Below are 21,151 nucleotides of genomic sequence, written 5' to 3'. Positions count from 1 at the left end.
AAGTGCCTTTAAAGTGCTGCCAGGATTGGAGAAAATGCAACTGGCCAAGAAGATCTGGGAATGTCCAAGCTGGCTCTCTTCTGATTTTAATGAAAGGTAATGTGTTTGTCTGGGAAGCTCCAGTATATAGGGCATTGCAAGAAATTCCAGCCAGTTGGACTTAACTGCATACCTATCCTGAGAGAGAGGACAGTCCCAAACAAGAGGTTAGACATTGTGGAGTGTGTTAATTGCAATGTGTGTGGTAGGTGGCAGGAGCAAAGGTGCATAGGGAAGAAATCAAACTTTAGGCTGGTTGTGAATGCAGTTAGTTGGGCCTTCTGGAAGATGGTTATTTGGTTCATGGAAAACAGTCCTTTTTGATCTGCTGTCTTGTAACTCTTATTTCTAGCTGCCCTTTAGACCTGCTGTATCTGCCTGCAGTGATGGCTGGTTTTTTTCCCTTTTCTTCCTTTTCCAGGCCTGCACCAACATCCTCTCTTCTGGTCTAAATTGGGTGCCTCTGAGTTACCATAGAACATTTTTTATGGCATTAATCTCATCTGTCTCTCACTAAACTAAGGTCCTAGAGGGCAGAGACGCTTAACATTTTCAGCTTTACATCACTCATTATGTTACTGGCACATTAGTTCAAAAACCAGAGTAAATGACTTTTAGGCCTTAAACATTTACTTATTTCTCATTGATTGCTTGGGGCTTTCTAGTCCAGAATTTTATCTTCATCTTGTTGATAGTAGGTTTTGAACATCTTGTACATCTACCATTATTTAATTTACTACTTCCTGCCTGTTTGCTTCAAAACATAGTTTAGGAGTGGAAATCTGCCAAAGTATGTACCTCATGTAAGGTAAGCAAAGAATCCATTCATTCACTTAATGTACACTTAAAGCACCATCTTTGTGTTAGATACTCTTCTCTTGGCTGCTGAAGAATAAAAATTAATATTAAGCATTTAAAATGTTAGACACTTTACTAAGTAGTGCATGGTGACTCATTTAATCCTCTTGACAACCCAATGAGCTAGTACAATTAGTCTCATTTTAAAGATGAGGAAATCAAGGCTGGGAAAGGTCACACAGTAAATGAAACTAGAATGCAAAACCCTTATACCTGAGATGTACACAGTTAGCAAAACGGAAAATGGAGAAATATTTCAAATTTTAGACAATCTTAAATATCTTGGGTTAATCTGTAAATTTGATGGATTGATTGGAGGCCTTTGCTTTCCATGAAGGCGTTTTCCTCCCCAAATTGGGGAAATTTGAAAACCCTGTGATTATATGTATTTAATAGCTTAAAAGAATGTTGCATTGGGATGGGGCACAGGCAGTCTTTAGAGCCACTAGGGGGAGCCAGGACTCAACAGAAGTGAAGTAGAATTGAGTTAACTAGAAGCTATGCCTGAACTATAATTACATCTTAAAAGGTAATGCCAACCCAAATTAGTGCTTCCTAATGAAAATGTGTTTTCAGGATCAAACAGATGACTCATATATAAACTGAAGGTTTAATACTTTCAATCACAACTTTTGTACTTGGAAAGAATCAGGATTTTCAAATGTGATTGCAGCCTTGGAAATGTTCTTCCCACTTGACCACGATGCCCTTTAGGAGGACATTCTGATGGAAATACTTATCTTGAAGTATTTAAACATAAGCTTATTCAACGTGTTTTGTTTTTGTAAAGTATCATTGATCTCCAAAACAGCTCCCATGGGAAGGATGTCATTTTGGGTGTCTTCATTTCGTAAAGAAGCTGCCACCTGTAGCGTTTCTTGCTGCTGCAAGTGCCTTGAACTGCTGGTACACTTCAAGTCTCCTTTGACCCTGTTCCTATTCCTACTTCCTTATTTTCCCAGGAAACCACTTTGTGTATATCCTTCTAGAACATTTCTTGTACTTAAATGTACATATTTATGTATTTTTGAACAACTAGTAATGTTTGTTTTTTTTTAAAATTTACAGAAATGGTATGCTAAACATACTTTGCCATTGGTTTTTTAAATTCATCTTTTTGAGTTTTACCATGTATATATGTTGATTTAGTGCATTTCTTTTAAATGTTGTATAGTATTTCTGAAGGGTGGACTACGCCACAATTTATCATTTCCCCTTATGATGATTAGGTTACTTCTGATGTGTTACTTTTAGAAACTCCAGTAACATTCTTGTACAGGTCTTGAATGTATTTGCTAAAACCATCTAGTTAGATACCTGTAAATGCAGTTGCTAAGAGTACAGGGTTGTGTGCATTTTCAGTTTTACTAGGTATTGACTGATTATTCTCCAAAGAGACCACCCATTTGCATTCTTACTAGCAGTGTACAAGAGCCCCATATTTCCACATTGTTTCCAGCACTATAGTCAGACATACAAATTTTTGCCAAGCTGATTTAACCTGCATTTTCCGGATTGCTAGTGAGATTTGACATGTTTTTCATATGCATATTGGCCATTTCTCATGTATACATCCCTTGCATTTAAAGTTAAATGAATTTTACACAGAATACCATTCTCTGAAGTGAATTTTAATATTGTGTAAAAAAAATTCAACTTGTTACACAAGTACATATGTTCTATGATTTTATGCATAAATCCATATACATATATCAAGGTAAAGTCCAATACAAAAAAAACCAGCTTTTCCTATGGCCAGTGTTCTACAGAAGTAAGACTGTGCAAACTTTATTTTGTAGTCAAATGAGATTGCAACACTCTAAGGCAGGAAGAGGCAGAAGAAAAACATATCCACAGTATGTTACAGAATATCTTGCATAGTTTATTTGTTCTCATTTGGCAAACTCGTTTTAAGATTCTGAAGGATTTTTTTATTCTCAAATTTATACAAGTTAGTGTCTACCTTTTGCCTTTGTTGTATAGCAAACCAGCTTTCTCAGTTATGTTTTACTTTACAACCTTAAAGAATTAACAGCCTGAGCTTTGGGGCTCTGAACTGCTTTTGTTGTAATCCTTGATACAATGATGTACAAATACGTAAAGCATTTCGAGTCTTCATCTGTATCTCAAGCGATTTTCCAGGGCTTCCATTCTCTGTGTCATTTCTTCTAGTAAATCTCAAATTAAGGAAGAGGAGGAATCTGAATTGCCTATTTTTATCTACATTCAAATACAACTTGATTTATCTACATAAAAATTTGTCCTGAAAAATACAAGGCTTTGTGTTATTCCATTTCAGTTAAGAATTTTAAAATCCTCACTTGTAAGTTGATAGTAACTCATTTAACACATGCTTTCAAGACTATAAATCTTTTTCGGGTTAAAGACAAATAGCTCAGTTCGAATTCTTTTTTTAATTTTTAGTTCTACTCACACCCCTGTTGCTTGTAAACTAGTTTGCCATAGCACACCTCTGGGAGCCAGAATTGATAATGTTGGAATGTGGTGAAGAGAAAACAAAAGGATTAGGCCTTGGAAAGTAAGATAGGAGGTCAGAAGAGAGAGGGGGAGTTTTCACCTATGATGCCAGATAGGCCAGCTTTGAAGCCTCTGCCCTATGTTCCTTTAGATATAACTTCCTTAGTCTCTTGTAAATAGACCAGAAGTGGGCTGGGAAAGGGAGAGGGGAGGGGCATTAGAATAAGCATTTGTCTTCCTCCCTGTAAACTCCCTAATATCCTCCACTAGCCCCCTTGATGGCAGAATTAGAGGCCCAGATTCATAATCTATATTAACCACTGCCAGATTATTTTACTCAGGGGAGCATATTTCTGCTTTCAGAAAAGGAAAGGCTGTATGCCGTTCCTTACATAAAGCCAATGGCACAGAAATAGTTCAGAATTAAGTCATTTCCCTTTAGATTAGTTGGTGCATGTTGAGAGATACCAGCCAGTTTGAGTAAGATTACTGTAATTTTAAGTTCAGAGCAGTTGGCAAGGGTGTTAAGTGTGTAAAAGCAGTGAATCCTCATTTCTCCATTATCTCAAAGCATTCCTTTTATATGTATTATTCCAGTGAATCATTGGATCCTGCTGTTCTCTCAGTAGAATGTTTCATCTCAGAGTGCTGATAATAAAAGATCTCTGCTGCCAAATAAACAAAAAGACCCACTGCAGCCCTCTAGAAACTCCACACTGACCAGATGTGGCTGTGATGTGGCTTGGGGCCAGAGGAAAGGTTTGCAGTCCAGATGGAGTTTGAAACCTCTTCATTCTACAGCTTTCTTTGCCTATACATACTGTCCCTTTGATGCACTTCAGACCTAGTATATATCCTTCATTTCCTCCCAGCAGAGAGGGAGTTAACTGTTTTTTCTTTCGTTTGCATACTGACTGGCTGACTGCCTTATTGCTAAACCCTCTAGAACACAGATAGCAACTAAGTGCTTGACCCTTGCCACTAAGCTTGGCTTGCCCTTGGCTCTCAAACACCTATCAGGTATTTAAGAAAATCTTTCCTGGAGTTCACTATTCTTGACTTTATGGAAATGACTTCATTTGATTTATACCCACATATAGTATTTGTGAAGTTCTGATAATATCCTTTGCATTCCATACAGAAGCATAACAGAAAAGGATATAGCGCTGTGTTAATTTTCTTACTTCTTCATTTGCAAGGTTCTGGAACATCATAAGGTTTTCACATTTGCATTGATCGGGTTTTTCTTCCAAAGGACTTCCTGCAAAAGCAGATGGAAAGTGTTCACCTCTATAACTCACCAGACTTCCCAGACACATAATAATAGGACTGAATCAGCATATGGAGGAAACCATAATGAAAGAAATGTTCCACTTTTTCCATGCAGCCAGATCCAGTAAATACCAGGAAAGGGCTGTATATGCTTCCAAACTGGAAGTGGCCTTTATTGTGGTCTGGGGGAAGACTGTGCACTCAGTTTCTTCTAGTTTATTTTTTTTAGTTCTCGTTTTACTTAACTTCGCTTTTCCCCTATCCTATTTCCTACTTCCTCCTTTCCTTTCCCACTTTAAGCTGAGTTTGTTGGCAGGCAAACTTGTTGGCAAGTTACCTTTTAGTGATATTTTACTTGGAATTACCTGAAGATTTTGTTGAATGAAAAAGTTTTTGTGTAGATCGTGAAAGATTGTCTTCAAACAGATATTTGTGTTGCACTGCAAAATTAGAACAGGAAAGTAGGTCTTGGATATTTATGGTGACTGGCTCAGATTCTGTAAAGAGAAAGAAAACTGAAGTCAAACCTGTTTAACACGGTTGTGGTTATAAAACAGCCATCAGCTGTCAGAGTAAGGTACTTGGTATTTCTAGCATGGGAGACAGAGCTTTACTTTGGGACATACTGTGGTAAAAAGACTGTCAGCAGAGAGGCTATTACCAAATATGGTTTAAAGTGTAGAGTAAATGCTTCCAATCTGATTGAGGGGAAAAAAGCCATAGCTAACATGATTCAAATCTTACTTTTACTTCTTTACAACTTTTGTCTGGGGGGGAAGCATGGTAGAAGCATTCATGAAAGATTCTAAAAACACTGCTTTTTAAAATTTACCTGTTGGCTGGTGGACCCTCTTTGGCAGTTCCCCTGCTGGGGAATCCTGACTTCCATCAGAGTCTTCCAGAGCTGAGAGGAAAAACATGACCAAAAGGAGTGACAATTGTCTGTATGCATCATGTGTTCTCTAGGAAACTGGTCCCAGACCAATTCCTTACCTACCTGCTGTAACCCAGGGTGTTTTGGTTTTATTTCATAACAACACAAATTCAAAAAACAACTGGTTACCAAGATAATCCAAGACCACTCTAGGGCAGTTCTCTCTAGTAAGAGAAGTCTGGACCCCTAAAATGCATCTTAAGAATGCCCCCAAAAATATCATGTCAAGAAGGTAGGGTGGGGAGCCAGCCCTGATGGCCTAGTGGTTACAGTGTGGTGCTCACCGCTTTGGTGGCCCGGGTTTGTTTCCCAGTTGCAGAACCACACTACTTGTCTGTCAGTTGCCATGCTGTGGTGGTGGCTCACACAGATGAGAACAACCTACAACTAGGATATACAACCATGCACTGGAGCTTTGGGGAAGGAAAAAAAAGGTAAGGTGGGAACAAAAGTTTGATTAAGTTTGACTTGAGGCATTTCAACTTGAATGAAACAGCCTAGAGGCAAAACATCATCTGTTCTCATTAGAAATCTGAAAGGCCTTCCTTTCTTGGTTCCCCTTCACCTCCTTGATCTTTCCTTCAGAGGAGTAAGACACATCACTTAGACTGGGATTTTATTGGTGACTGAAGCTGGGACATGAGCAAAAGGGAAAATAGATAGAACTGCTCTATGTTAGCATACCTGGCACAATGAGTGAATTGGAGAAAAGCATAGAGAGCTCTTGGACATAAGAAAATCTGAATGGTAAAGGGCAGTCTAATATTCTGTAAATAGAAGTGGTCCATGCAGGAAGGCATTTGTTAAATAGTCAACAGTGGGCTTGAAAGGACTACCATCCTTTTCCACTCCAATCCCAGGCACATCCTGAAATTGCGCATCAGCTCTCCTGATATATATAATGGTTGTTTCTTGTTAAATGATCATTTTTAGAGGGTCTTTGTGAGGATTAAGTATTCTGGTGTGTCAAAACACTGCTCGACACGGAGCGAATGCTCAAACAGTGTTTGCTGTTACTTTTGTCTTCTCTCTCCCCTGTTCCATTTTTTGTGCTTAGTGTTTCCAGGCATCACTGGCCCTGCACACCAGGTAGGCACTTTTTTGAGCACTTTGAAGGAATGGGTTGAGAATTTCTCATTCAAGGGTTTGTGCTGCCCTGTTTGCTAAGATCTCTCCCAGAGGTAAGTTATAGTACCTTCACATATGCCTTTCTTTAGTTTTTCATTGATCTCCCCCATTGTGCTGAAGTCTTCTGCATAGAAGAGATGCTTGTCTGTGGGCTCAGAGGCAATCTCTTGTAGTTCTTCCTCAATGGCTTTTCCTACCCCGACGGCATACATAGTTATACCTAAGGTGCAGAGCAAATTAAGAGCAAGATAGTTAGAGTTGTGTTCCCAGGGTCTGGAAGTTGTGTGTACTGCACCCAAAGCCAGCTAGATATTAAGTGGTGTGATTTGAGCGGTCCATGTCAACCTCCCTTTATTTTTCCACCATTTTATTTTGGCTCTATGAACAAAAGAGAGGCATCCAAGAGAAAGGAAGGTGAGGCATCTAGGAGAGGTTGGCAAGCTAGACCACCAACCTCTTGTTCAGCTCTGGGCAAGGTCATTTAATAAATCTTCAACGTTTCCCTGAATTAGCCTTGTGGATAAAGTAGAAGAGAGCACTATCTTTTTGGCTTACAAATGGGAATCTCTTCTGGGAAAATTCTAAGCAGCAGGTCAATTTATGACCTTATAACCTGGTTTCTACCTCTCAAAGGTACAGGGTAGGAAGTTTAGTGACCTGGGGCCAAGTGCAGCTGCATTCTGTCCACTCCTCTTGGGAGGACAAAGCCTTGTGAGGAGGTGCTAAGCTGAAAAGGAGAATCTGCAGACCACTGGAATCCCAAAGTCAGAACAAACCCAGGTATCAACCTTAGATTTCAAAGGGGATATGAGATTGCTCCAAAAGCTTTTCTATACAAAATTAATCATTAGACTCCCTTCTCCCATATACTCTTCATTTGAAAGTAAAACACAATAAGAACTTAAGTTCTGCTTGGTTTTCAACATTTTTCAGCACTGATATCTTATTCTGGGTAATTCATTACAGTAGATTTTGTTTTTAAATACACATAAAAACAGCTCTTCAAACCAAGGAGCAAGAGTTAATGCCTTGTTCTAAGTATGGAAGGTCAGTAGCCAAGTTCAGCATGTTTGTCTGGGAGCCCAGTGACTTGATGCACAACTTCCAAAAAAGGATAACTACTATTTTAAGATTGTGTTAGCTATGCATAGGAGTAATTACATTCATTAGGGGATGTCACTTCAGATAAATCTTGTTGATCAAAGAACCAAATAAACATCTATTTCTCCTACCACCTACCTTTGGGTGACTGGTGGAAATTCGAGTGGGGGAAAGAGTAGGGTAGATTAGTCTTAGACAAAAGGGCTAACCACTGTCTCTGGAGACAAAATGCTTTCCCCAAGACATTTTAAGAATGCAGTCTTTAGGGGACCATGGGTTTGACATGAGCTCTAGCAAGCTAGTCTAGAAGCAGAGGAACTGTGCGTGAGCAGCCAGTTTCACAATCCACCCAGATGATTCAGGGCAGGACCGCTTTTGTGGCTACTACTCTACTGGGCTAGGAAAATGGAGTGAATAGTGAGGTAAGCAATATCAATAAAATGGCCTCCTTCACAAAGAGAGTGATTGAATGTTGCTGTGAACCAGCCTTTCTGTGGGGAGGAATGGAATTCACTAAAGGAATTGCTAGCACTTTCACTTCTGTGTTCATTCACTCAGCAAGTATTAGTCACACATATACTGCATGCCAGGCCTGATCCAGGCACTGGGTCCATAAAGTCTTGAATGAAGCCCCTGGTGTGCAAATTCCGTTTTTCCCCTTAGAGGACCTGTGACAGCAGGGGGCCCTCAACAAGTTCTTAAAGAAAGTGGCTTTCAAGCCAACTGCTTCACAGCCTCAAGTTTTCTTATCACCCCAAGGAATCCAGACACTTCACTTTAAGCTGTCTCTACCAGTCATCCTAGGTTTTGGGTTTCCTTTTCCAAGGGCCTCACTCCTCTGCCACACTGCACATATATACACAACTAAAGGAAACTCAGGTCCCTCCGTGCATTATACATGGGGTCAGAAAAACCACAGAGAAGAGGCTGAGCTTTACCGAGAAACAAGAGTTATAGAGTCAATCTATTCCAATATTTTGATTATCTCAAAAGCTAAATTTGCCTCCTTGAAACATAGGAATATTCACTATCGTGAGGCTATTGCACTTTGAGAATGTTCAACTGAAGCACTGGTTTAAAAAAAAAAAGGTCTCAGTAAAAGTTCCTCCCACAAGGAATCTATTTTTACCCAACCCTTCAGGTGATTCTAAAGCGACCAGACAGTGTTTGGGAACTGTTTTGTATTTATCTGTGGTTAAAACAGACTGTGCGAGGTTGGTTGATTGTCTCCCCTGAGGTCACACACTGGCTAGTAAATCGTGGTAGATGATTACTCAAGTGTGGTCTGTGTGTAGACTAACCGCCCAGTCAGCAGTCGGCCTTTCACATCCTTCCTGAGTCCTTTAACTCCTGTGGGGTCCCTTTAAGGCCTCTAGGTGACAGTTTAGTAAAGGTGTATAACAGCAGTTGACAGGAAGCCTTTCTGTACGCTCAAAGAATCTCACCCCTATGGCAGCTGTGACCACTGAGTGAGTTTAAGAAACCTGAACTGTGAGTGGTGTAAACCACACCTCCATCGCATATTACCATTGGCCTTGGCTTTACTGGCCCACTCGGAGACGTCATCCTGAGCCCGTCCGTCTGTGAACACGATGGCCACTCTGGGCACCCGTGCGGAGAGAGGCCTGGCTCCTTCTACTTGGGTAAAACTTCTCTCAAACATGTGTTTCAGGGCCAGGCCAGTCATAGAGCCCTTGCCCATGTATTTCATGTGGGCCACAGCTTTGTTCATGTCTTTGGCGGAGCCGAAGTTTCTCAGGGTAAATTCTGTGCGGACCTGCGTGGAATACTGGAGCAGCCCCACTCTCGCGGCTTTGGGGGAAATCGCCAAGGAATCTATGATTCCAGTGACAAACTGCTTTACAATCTCAAAATTCTCTTCTCCAAGGCTCTTGGATCCATCGATCACAAAGACCAGGTCAATTGGGCCTTCAGTGCATCCTACAGGAACAAAGGAATGTTGAGATAGTTAAATGATAAATGTCATTTATGCACAAGAGTAGAAGACGACTATGCTCCAACTGGGGGCATAACTACTTTGGAGAACCACCTTTGTTCTTTAGATAATACACAGGGCAGATTGAAGTGTTGGGAGAGTAACGAGCAACCATAATTTTCACATTTGCCTTTATATGTGGCTTGTTAAATTGATAAAAATAGTATTTTTCACAAGCAAAAACATACAGCAGAGGTACGAATTGGAAACCAGGTCAGACTGTACTCTGGGTCACTGACAGCCAGGTCTGGGAGGGACTGTGTGTAGACTAGGCTGAAGGGTCTGAGCACCCAAAAGAGTCCTCTAACTTTACTCCAGGAGAGTGACATCACCCCAGTGCTGCATTCCAACAGACGATAGAGAAGGAAGTTCTTAAAGTTCAGCTCAGCCATCACTTCTTCCAGGGAGCTTTCCTAGGAACCCAGCTTGTATTAGTTACTCTCTGTGTACTCCTAAGTTATTCTAGTAATTTAGCTACACTACTAATTTAGTCAACAAAAATTTGTTTATTGAGCACCTTCTTTGTGCAAGGCAGCAGACGCAGCAGGATGCAACAGTGACCAAAGCAGAATCCCTGACACTACTCTATGGAGTCCTCCACACTGTACGCCAGCTATCTGATCGTGTCAGTCTCCTCCTCTGGTCTGCAGTTCCTCCTCAGCAAGGACCAAGTCCTATTCATTTCTGTACCCCCACTACCTGGCACACAGTAGGTGTTCAATAAATGCTGGTTGACAGAATAAATGAAGGAGGTGGTGTCCACTGGGTAGCATATTATTAAAGCTCAAAAATGAATTATCACTGTGAATAATTATCTACATGGAAGCTTTTCAGGCAACTCAGATGGTTGACAGTAAAAGCTTTATGCAAATACTTAAGTAATCTGGGTGTGGAGAGATTTTTTGTTATTTAGGGCTGCATAAGAAAAACTGACAGATCCCAAATGGATGATCTCATTCCAAACAGTCTACAGTATGCAGTATAGCATCCTCTTTCACATATCAAGCAGCTGTCTAATCTTTGAAAGTGACGCACAATATAAGTAAAGACACACACAAGCAAAATTATTTCAATGCCTGGCCTGAATAACATGCTGATGTGTGTGTGTGTGTGTGTGTGTGTGTCTGTGTGTGTGTTAAGGGGCTGGGTTCTTCTCTTTCTCCATTAAGTGCTTGTCCTCATTACTCAACCTATTGATCCTACATTAGTGAAAGAGGAAAAGGCCAATTCAGAGCTTCATTTACATTCACAGCCTGTTCTTGAATCAACCAAAAAAAGACTCTCAGGTGGTGTGCACAAGGCTCTCCAGCAGATTTCAGAAATGCTGGAATAATTTTTCAGCAGTGAGTCTGTTTTCTCTTCCCCATTCACTCTTTTCTTACAGAACAAAACCAGCACTTGCAGCATCCCTGCACAGAGGGGCACAGAAGACTTCTCCAGGAAACAAGACAGCTAGGTAGAGTGGAAGAAGACCAGGGCAAGAAGTGCCAGACTTTTTTTTTCTTGGTGGGGAAGATTCACCCTGAGCTAACATTGTTGCCAATCTTCCTCTTTTTTTTTTTTTTTTTTTTTTTGCTTGAGGCAGATTAGCCCTGAGCTAACATCTGTGCCAATCTTCCCCTACTTTGTATATAGGATGCCTCCACACCATGGCTGATGAGTGGAGTAGGTCTGCACCCAGGATCTGAACCCACGAACCTGGGCCACCAAAGCAGAGCATGTGGAGCTTTAACCACTCAGCCATGGGCTGGCCCCAAGAAGTGCCAGACTTTTGCTTTCAGACTCAGGAAGAATGACAGACCACCTTGCTGGCTACTTGTTTGCAGGAGGGTCACTCCAACTTTGCTTGGGCATTTTCTTTTGGTAGTTGAATCAATGAGACTGGAATGGAGCTGTGATTTGCTTTCAGAACTTAATTTTCACAAAGTTCCGGAATCTCAGGATCAGACAAGGCCTTTAAAGGTCATCTAGTGTAGGCCTCCTATTGCTTACACCTTTCCAACATCCCCACCAGTACCATTCAGGCTGGGCCTGAACACCTCTCCTGCTGAGGAACTCCTCACCTCACCCCTGAAGCCCCAGCTTTGGACAGCTCTGCTGTGGATGATTACAATAGCTGTCATCTGTCAAACCACTAACAAAAATGTCAAGCTGAGGGTGCTGGCACTGGGCTAAGCACCTTTAAATACACGATCTCATTTACAACAATTCTGTGAGATAGTATCCTCATGTTATAGATGAAGAAACTGAGCCTCAAGAGAAGTTAAATGATTTCTCTAAGGTCACCCAAGTGTAGGAATAGGGGTTCAAATCTAGGTCTGTCTGACCCAAAGCTCATGATCTTAACTAATCAATCACACAGCTTCCCTGAGAGAAAGTGTCTTTGTCCTCCGACTAAGCTGTAGCTTCTCCCCCATGGCCTGCCTTTCCCTTATGGGGAGAGGTCATATAAATCATGAATGAGGTGACTGTCACTTTGGTATCTGAATGGTAGCTCAAGTCTTTTTTTCTACAAAGATCCTCAGTTTCTTACTTTACATTTCACTTGACATTGTACTTCCTCATCATGATGCTTTCTAAATCTTGTTTGTCTCTACCCTTTTTCTTTAAAAATTGTTTTTAATAACACATGCACATGGAACAAAGTTCAAATATTACAAAGGGGCTGTGTGTGTGTATCTATATCTGTATCGAGGGAGAATGTATGTTGGAGCCTTTTGCAGAATACAGCAATGGTAGCATACTATGAAAACCATTCAGCACCCTGCTTTTTTCACCTAAAATATCTTGGGTATACATCTAGAGCTGCTTCATTCTTTGTAACAGCTGTATAGTATTCTATCATATAGTGGCACCATAATTTATCTAACCAGCCTCTTATGGGTGGACATTTACCTTCTTTTCAATTTTTTGCTGCAACAAATAATGCTGCACAAAATATCCTTGTATATATATATGCACTTATTGGTAGGATGAACTCCTAGAAGTGGAATTCCCTTTAAAATATTGCCAAATTGCCCTCCTAAAGGTTGTACCAATTCAGACACCTAGTAACAAATTTATCATTAACTATTACAATGTACCTTTGCCAACATAAGGAATCATCAGACTTTTTGATCTCTGATAACAGATAAAAAAATGTAGGGGCCAGCCCAGTGGCACAGTGGTTAGGTCCACGTGTTCTGCTTCAGTGGCCTGGGGTTTGTGGGTTTGGATCCTGGGCATGGACCTACACCCTGCTTGTCAAGCCATTCTGTGGCAGCTTCCTACATACAAAATAGAGGAAGACCGGCACAGATGTTAGCCCAGAGGTAATCTTCCTCACCAAAAAAAAAAAAGTATCGTAGCATTAATCTCTTACTATACATTTTCCCTTTTTTTCTTTTATGGCTTTTATGTTTCATGTCATGTTTAGAAAAGTGTTTTCTACTCTGAGATTATAAAGTAATTCTCTCAAGAGTCTTTGATTCATCTCTCTCTTCCTAAAGTGCAATGCCAAAAACTGAATGTAATTCTCCAGCACAGAACAGAGCACAAGTCTTACTTCCCTCATTTGAGATATTCTTATTCAGCTAAGGTTACTCTAGCCTTTTGCTGATAGTGAACTTACTGTCAACTAAAACCAAAAGTTTTTTCACAAGCGTTGCAGTTAAGCTCTCTCTTCCCTATTTGTATTTATATATACACATTTATATTTATGGTAGAAGCAGAGGGGAGGTCTTTGTTTCCCGAAAACACTCCAGGAAGCAATTGCTCCCAAGGCGAGTTAAAGCAGAAAGCCAGGTTTCCATCACTTACTCTTGCACCGTCTTCCATCCTCAGCTAGAATAAATCCCTCTGAGCATTTGCAGATGTAGGAACTGCCACGATTAACACAAATGTGTTCGCAGCCGTGGTGGGTCGATTTGCAGACATCTTTCCCTGAGGAAAATGTAGGGAGTTGAGCAACCACATCAGTGTAGAAATGAACTGGATTGAACAGTCATGTCAGGACAGTTCACGGAAGTAATCCATTTTTTAAAAATCCATCTCTGTTCAAACCTCCTTTTAACATCTTCTTTTCAGTCTAATATTCAGGATAGGGCACAGTAAGAGAAAAGCTCTTCTCAGAAAGCTCTAGCTCCCACAAGCCTGAATGGTAGGACAGGTGACTGGGTGTCCTAGATTTACTATTAATTTTTAGAAGTGTTCAATGTGCTTTGGGTTTTGACCTTCCCAAGCTACTGATTTTTCCCCATGGACATCCCAAATACGCCAGTTTTAATTGTCTGATGAACGTTTCTCATGTGTGAGGTGCTTCAAACTCTTCAAAGTAGTTACAGCACTTTAATCTGCATAACATCCTGTGAGAAGAGGAAGGCAGGGATAATTGGACCCAATATATAAATGAAGAAACTCAGCAAGTTCCACAGAGTTGCCAAGGTCATGCAGCAAGCTGATGACACAGCTGAGGTGTGATGTCTCCTGAGACCCCTCCTCCATGGCATGAAAGCCTACAGTTCTTTTCTCTCATTAGCTCCCTAAACGAAGCAGCTTCCTACAAAATTGGAATGGGTGTACTGGAGATCCCTCTAGGAAGTGCAAATGGTGGGATTTGATTTAGTCATCAGATTCCAGAGGTAGAAGGCATGGCTTGTGTACAATAGCTCGATTTATTGAGCGATAAATCTGCTGAATGAATAAATGGCGTGTGTGTGTATGCTCGCATTTACAGAAATAAAAGCATGAACAAATGACTCAGGCAGACTAAATGGGCAGAACTGCAGACATGGCCTCCACAGAAGGGACACCATAGTCTGAAGGCAAAATGCCGACTGTGCAGGGAGCCCTGCAGAGCTAGGCCAGGGTCCCATGAGCAGCTCAGGAGTCAGCTGTTCCAACAGAACTTCTCACTAAAGGTAGGAGCCCCTTTCCTGGCGGAAGAATGAAGACAGTGAATTCCACCCAACCCAGCTTTGTTGACATGTGGAGGGCCCCCACTTATCTCAAAGGAGTCTCTGAGGAAATTCCCCAAAATCAACCTCAAAAACAAATGAATTTATTTTGTCTTAACTAAAAAAGGGCCATCCTGCCCACTGGGGCAAAATCTTGCAAAGCAAGTAGACAGTGTCATACTGCCCAAAAGTAGAGATTAACAGCTCAAATTTTACAGTGGAGGAAAATTCCTGCCCTGTACTCTTCTAATGCCCACCTCACTGAGCTCGTGTGTCCGCGACTCTCTCTTCCTCTGGGTACTGTGATGGTTAATTTTTTGTGTCCCCTTGGCTAGGCTATGCTGCCCAGTTGTCTAGTTAAACAGCAGTCTAGATGTTGCTGTGAACGTATTTTTTAGGTGAGATTAACATTTAAATAAATGAGTAAAGCAGATTATCCTCCATAATGTTGGTGGGCCTCATCCAATCACTTGAAGGCTTTAAGAGAAAAAAATGCTGAATTCCCCCAAAGAAGAGAGAAGTCTGCTTCCAGACTGCCTTTGAATTAGAGCTGCAACACCAGCTCTTCCCTGCGTCTCCAGCCTGCTGGCCTACCCTGTGGATATCAGACTGCCAACCCCAATAATCATTCTCTCCCTTCACCTCCCCCCGTATACACACACATATATGTACACACACATATACGCATACATTACACACACACATACACACGCACATTCTATTGATTCTGTTTCTCTGAAGAACCCTAATAATTCTAAGTAAACTCTCAGAATCTATCCTGAGTGACCTATAGAAGCAAATGACAGAGGGAATGGATAAATAAAACCCACAGAAACTCCTTCAGCCCCTTTCCCACCCTCTACCCTTACTTATCAGGTCTTCCAAGAAGAAAGAGCACTATAATTATCTTTTGATCCTCATGGTGATTGCTGGCAGAGATTTAATTCAGTTCAATGACTGTACTAGGCTCTGGCATCCACACAACTACTGTGGAGAGGGCTAGCAGCCGAGAGAAAAAGAAAAGGAGCAAAGAGCCTGACAACTCAGGACCTTGACTGAGAAATTCCTAAGAACGAAGGGTCTCCCATACTGATCACTACCAAACACTTCAGAGTGCCCAGGGCAGGAACTTAGAATTGTGACATTGGTTGCACAGGAAGATTTTAAGATTCAATGAAGTTATGTAACCGTCCGAGTCGCACAGATGGAAGAGTTCATCTCTACCTTGAGCCTACTTACTTCTGCAGCGCTTCCCATCCTCGGCGAGCCGGAATCCCTCCAAGCACTTGCAGATGTACGAATCGTCACTGTTCACACAAATGTGCTCACAGCCATGGTCTACTGCTTGGCAGACATCTTCCCCTGGGGACAGCAGAGCAAGTTAAAACAATTTCATCAACATCAATTTTCCCTGGGCTTCACGTCAGGGAATCCATCCATCTCAGCCACTGGACTCCAGAGCCACTGGAGCTCAGCGATCCACAGGGAGGAAGGTGAAATCGAGGATGAAGTTCAGCTGTTCTAATTTGGGCTAACCCTTCAAACTTCCTATCATCACCGTCATCAGCCACCAGCACCTACTTCAGTGTCTCATAAAAATGCAGTCCATCGTGAGCTTTCTGTGGATGTAGTTTCTGATATCAGAAAGGAAACACTGTTGGGATAATTACTTTGAGAATTAAACCTCAATTTAGATTAGTGGCACTGAAATCTAATTTTGGCTTTGTCCCTGACATATTATATGACTTGGGAGAATCACTTAACCTCTTGGAGCCTTACCTTTCCTGTCTGAAAAATGAGAGTAATAATTCCAGTTACCCATATTTTCTTCAAATGTGTCACCATGAGTTGTTTTTTTATAAAGTGCTTTGAGAACCTTGACAAAAAGATGACTGATAGGGACAGAAATCATTTGCTCAGGGCTACATACGCTTCTTTGCTTATACAGAGATGTGTCTTGGCCCCATCTAAGAGGCTTTGCTTTCTGAGATGTAAGAAGGGCTTCATCATAAGGGGGTCTCCAAGAGGGATTTGTGCTACCAGAAACAAATCCTGTTAAAGATAAATAAACAGAGGCTCAGAGAAGTTAAGCAACTTGCCTAGCTAATGAATGGCAGAGCTAGAAGTTGATAGAATCCTGGATTTCAGACTGGACGTCTTTCTACTAGGGCATCCTGCAAAACCAGTTTCTATATTACAGGGCATAAATGAGTAACTTCAGTGGTTAGCTCTGGCACTGATTTTTTTTGTTTGTCCATTTGTATGTTGGTTTTTTTCTCTTTTTCTAGATTTTATCTTTTAGGACAGTTTTAGATTTACAGAAAATTGAGTAGATAGTACAGAGAGTTCCTATAAACCCCCATACCCAGTTTCCCTATAACATCTTACATTGGTGTGATAATTTGTTACAATTAATGGACCAATACTGATACGTTATCACCAACTAAAGTCCATAGTTCTTTTCCATTTCCTTAGTTTTTGCTGAATGTTGTTTTTCTGATCCAGGATCCCACCCAAGACCCCACATTACATTTAGTGGTCATGTGGCATTGGCTTCTGAGAGTGACCGATTCACACAAAGAACGGGGTGGTAGATTTCATGCAGAGGTCAGACTCCAGTAAAAACTTACTTCTGCAGGTTTTCCCATCTTCACGGAGTATGTACCCTTCAAAGCACTGGCACACAAAAGAGTCTTCACTGCTTACACATGAATGTTCACAACCATGGTCCCCCAAAGCACAAGAATCCAATTCTGAGAATCCAATTAGAATTGGAGAGACAGAAGAAGGAAATGATTTATACATTAGTGACTTATTCAATCTTAAAAGATATTTCAGACACCTTAAAGTGGCCTCTTATCCCACAATGGACATTTCAAAATAGAAAGCATATCTATGAGCAAAAATTCTTAATATATAAAGAGCACATAAAACAAGATCATCATCTCCATAGGACAAAATGAACAAAAGACACAAAAAGACAGTTTACAAAAGGAGAAATATAAATGGCCTGTAAATGTTAGACAATAAGTTCAATTTCATTGGTTATCATATAAGTGTAATATCAACTTATCCACGTATCTACTTAGGTATGCATGTATGTGTCACACTTAGGTACATTCATTCATTTGTTCATTCAGTCAACAAATATTTCGTGAATCTCTATGAGTCAGGCACTGTTCTAGGCTCTGTGGATATAATGATGAATGAAATAAAGTTTCTGCTTTTGTAAAGCTTACATTTGGCAGCAGAGGTGGGAGGGAAGAGGGGGGAAGACAATCAATAGACAAACATATATATGTCAGATGAGGAAAGTGCTATGGAAAAAAAGCAGGCTAAGGGGGTTAGCAAGTGCCCACTGGAGTGGGGTATGGGGAGGGTTTGTTATTTTTAAGTGCTGGAGTCAGATAAGGTGACACTGCACAGACCCCAGAAGAAAGAGAAGAGTGAATGCGTAGTACTTGGGAAAGAACAGCACCCCCAAGAAAGAATTTGCAAACGGCAGGGATAGGAGCATGCTTGGCATGTTTCAGGAAAGGCAAGGATACCAAGTGTAACCCTGGCAGGAGATGATCAGGGGCAGACCACATAGGCAGCGGTGCTATCTAAATGAGAAGGGGTCACTGGGGGATTTTGAGTGGAGTGACATGATCTCACTTCATTTTAAAAGGGCCGCTGTGTACAATGGTGTGTGGGTAAGGATGGAGCATGAAGAGCTAGAAAAAACCTACTGCAATGATCTTGGTGGCCCAGACCAGGCTGGGGAAAACTGGTCAGACTGTGGCTGTATTTTGATGGCAGAACCTACAAGATTTGCTGATGGGTTGATATGAAAAGTCCATCCTCATACGGATATTACAGAAGAGTCATGGATGACTCCGAGGTTGCTGAACTGAGCAAGTGAAGTATGGCATTGCCGCTCACAGGGCTGGGGTGGCTTCTGTGGGAGCAGGTTTGTGAACCTGTGAAAACCAAGCTGATATTTTAAAAGCTTGATACTGAGGACAGGTGAGAAGTGACTTTTTATAAGAACCATTCACTTTTCTGTGAGTCAACTCAATTATGTCAGATGGAGTAGAAGTTCTACAATGGATATGCATTGAAGTTATTAAATAAAAGCTCCAAAGCACATACTCACTTTTATAATCAGGAACAGACCATACGCTTTTTTCTAAGGCATTTTTGCAGTATTTCTTTTTGGAAGGGAGTCCTGAGAACCAGCTTGTGGGTTAAGCCAGGGGTTATTATTCTCAGTTACCAGATAGAGAAACTAACGTTTGGGAAGGTTAATGGCTTGCCAAGATCATTTGCTAATAAGTGATAGCACTAGACTGAAAATGTAATCTTCTGACAATAAGTCCCATGTTTGCCCCGACTACACTGTGTCGCTATCTTCTAGAGTAAGCTTTCAAACATGAACGGAATTTTTCTTGTCTTCCTTTGGGCAGAAGGGCTGCCAAAATCTTTGAACGATGGGGAAGTGTTAAGTTAATTAAAATTATAACTGCAGAAGAGTGTCAAAGCAGAGTTGGACCCTCCTGTTTTCTGTGAACATGACTTACTTATCTGGGCACAATCTAGACTCATTGTTAATGCAGAACATTTCCTAATAGCTTGGGGTAGTTCCTCATATCGTGTTGAGTGGAAATACAAGTGAATGATCCATAACACAGACAGCTGGCTGGCTGTGGAGGTGAGCATTTTTTTCCTACCATGAATTCATATTAAGAATACTCCATTTTCCAATGTAATAGAATAGCCATACCACTTTTAGGCCAGCCTTGTCAACCCATAATCCAGACAGACCCCCTGAGCACAGCCCTTCTTTCTGGAGCTTTCCCCATGCCCTGTCCTGTTGTCTAAGCCCCAGCTCAGACTGTCATTTTGAAGCGTGGTTGAGTCTTCCCGCACAGACCCTGAAGGGCCACTGACCCCCAGGTTTTCCCCGCGCCGTGGTGGTCTGAGCCTTGGCATACAGATGCTGCTCTCCTTTATCAGGAGTCTGCTGAGCCTGAAGCCACTGTCCACAGGGTGGTGTCTTCACCCTTGGCTACAGACTATGCCGGGAGATCCCAGCCCAGTTTCAGAGTTCCCCTGGGCTTTCGAATTAGTAGCTTTTTGGAAATTTCGTTGTGTGCCTGCTTTAAGAGCGTGTGGAGAGCTTTGGCTTTTAACCTTTCCCCTCCTCACCCCCTCAGAGTGTCTGATCAAGAAGGAGTGGAGCAGTGGTGCATTTTCAACCTTGGTTGAGCATCAGAATCATCTGCAGAGATGTTTTTTAAAGGCAAAACAGGCACATGATTTAAGATTCAAACATATTAAACAGCACACTTCCACTAAGGAGGGGCATCTGGCAATATCTACCGAAGTTGCAAGATGTACCTTTGACCCAGCAACTTCACTTCTGGAATTCTCTCCTACAGGTACACTTAAACCAGATGAAGGTATACATTCTCAGGTTATTCATTGCAGCATCATTTGTAATAATGAAAAATGAAAATAATGAAAGCTACCCAAGCAACAGGAGATTTGCTGAATAAATATTCCACACAATGAAACATTAAGCAGCTGTAAAAAGAATGAGGAAATTCTGTATATAATGATATGAAATCTCAAAGGAATATCATTAAGTGAAAAAAAAAGGCATAGAATGGGGTATATAGTACACCACTTTTTGTGTGTGTAAGAAAGGACAGGAAATAAAAATATATATTTGCATTTGCTTTTATTCACATAAACACGAGGGATAAATAATAAACTAATAAAAGTGGTATATTGGCTATCTGTTGCTATGTAATAAATTACCCCAAAACTTAGCAGCTTAAAACAACATTTACTATCTCATACAATTTCTCAGGGTCAGGAACCCAGGAGTGGCTTAGCAGGGGGTTCTGGCTCAGGGTCTCTCATGAGGCTGCAGTCAAGCTGTCAGCCGGGGCTGCAGCAATGTCAAGGCTCAACTGGAGCTGGAGGATCTGCTTTCCAGCTCACTCATGTATTTACTGGCAGGTTCCTCACTGGCTGTTGGCCAGAGGCTTCAGTTCCTCACCATGTGCGCCTCTTCACAGGGCTGCTCACAACATGGCTTCCACCCAGCCTGAGTGATCCAAGAAGTGAGGGAGCACCCAAGACAGCAGCCACAGTGTCTTTTATACTTAATTTGAGAAGTAACATGCCATCATTCTTTCCACGTGCTATTTGTCACAGAGACCAACAGTAAAGGAGAGGACTACACAAGTGTGTAAATACCAGGAGATGGGGATCACAGGTGGCCATCTTAGAGGCTGGCTACCACCACAGTTATTGATGTGAGGCAGAGGTAGGGAATGCGATGAGAGGGCAAGAGTGGGAGCAAAACTTCTTATCGTACTTTTTGTATTGTTTTGACTTTTGAACCATGCAAACCTCTTA

At 41.4% G+C, this 21,151-nt stretch overlaps 1 protein-coding gene across 4 annotated transcripts in view; it reads right to left on the bottom strand.

Annotated features, from left to right (window-relative positions):
* Window positions 1-2,758: 2,758 nt before the first annotated feature.
* The window catches only part of MATN2 (matrilin 2), a 140,132-nt gene continuing 121,739 nt past the window's right edge, over window positions 2,759-21,151 (bottom strand). For 2 of the 4 annotated variants that reach the window (XM_014847769.3, XM_014847772.3), the window contains 9 exons: window positions 17,371-17,493; window positions 15,980-16,102; window positions 13,605-13,727; window positions 9,338-9,751; window positions 6,777-6,929; window positions 5,480-5,551; window positions 5,013-5,144; window positions 4,538-4,636; window positions 2,759-3,068 (listed from right to left, as the gene is read on the bottom strand). In XM_014847769.3, coding sequence (XP_014703255.2) covers window positions 3,013-3,068; window positions 4,538-4,636; window positions 5,013-5,144; window positions 5,480-5,551; window positions 6,777-6,929; window positions 9,338-9,751; window positions 13,605-13,727; window positions 15,980-16,102; window positions 17,371-17,493 — 1,295 coding nt within the window. In that variant the 3' untranslated portion in view covers window positions 2,759-3,012. The remainder of the gene's footprint in view (window positions 3,069-4,537; window positions 4,637-5,012; window positions 5,145-5,479; window positions 5,552-6,776; window positions 6,930-9,337; window positions 9,752-13,604; window positions 13,728-15,979; window positions 16,103-17,370; window positions 17,494-21,151) is intronic. The other 2 variants (XM_014847771.3, XM_014847773.3) reach the window with 1 other exon arrangement.

The sequence above is a fragment of the Equus asinus genome, chromosome 12 (assembly GCF_041296235.1).
Source record: "Equus asinus isolate D_3611 breed Donkey chromosome 12, EquAss-T2T_v2, whole genome shotgun sequence".
In the NCBI taxonomy this organism is placed as follows: domain Eukaryota; kingdom Metazoa; phylum Chordata; class Mammalia; order Perissodactyla; family Equidae; genus Equus; species Equus asinus.
This window is presented reverse-complemented; position numbering and strand designations above follow the sequence as displayed.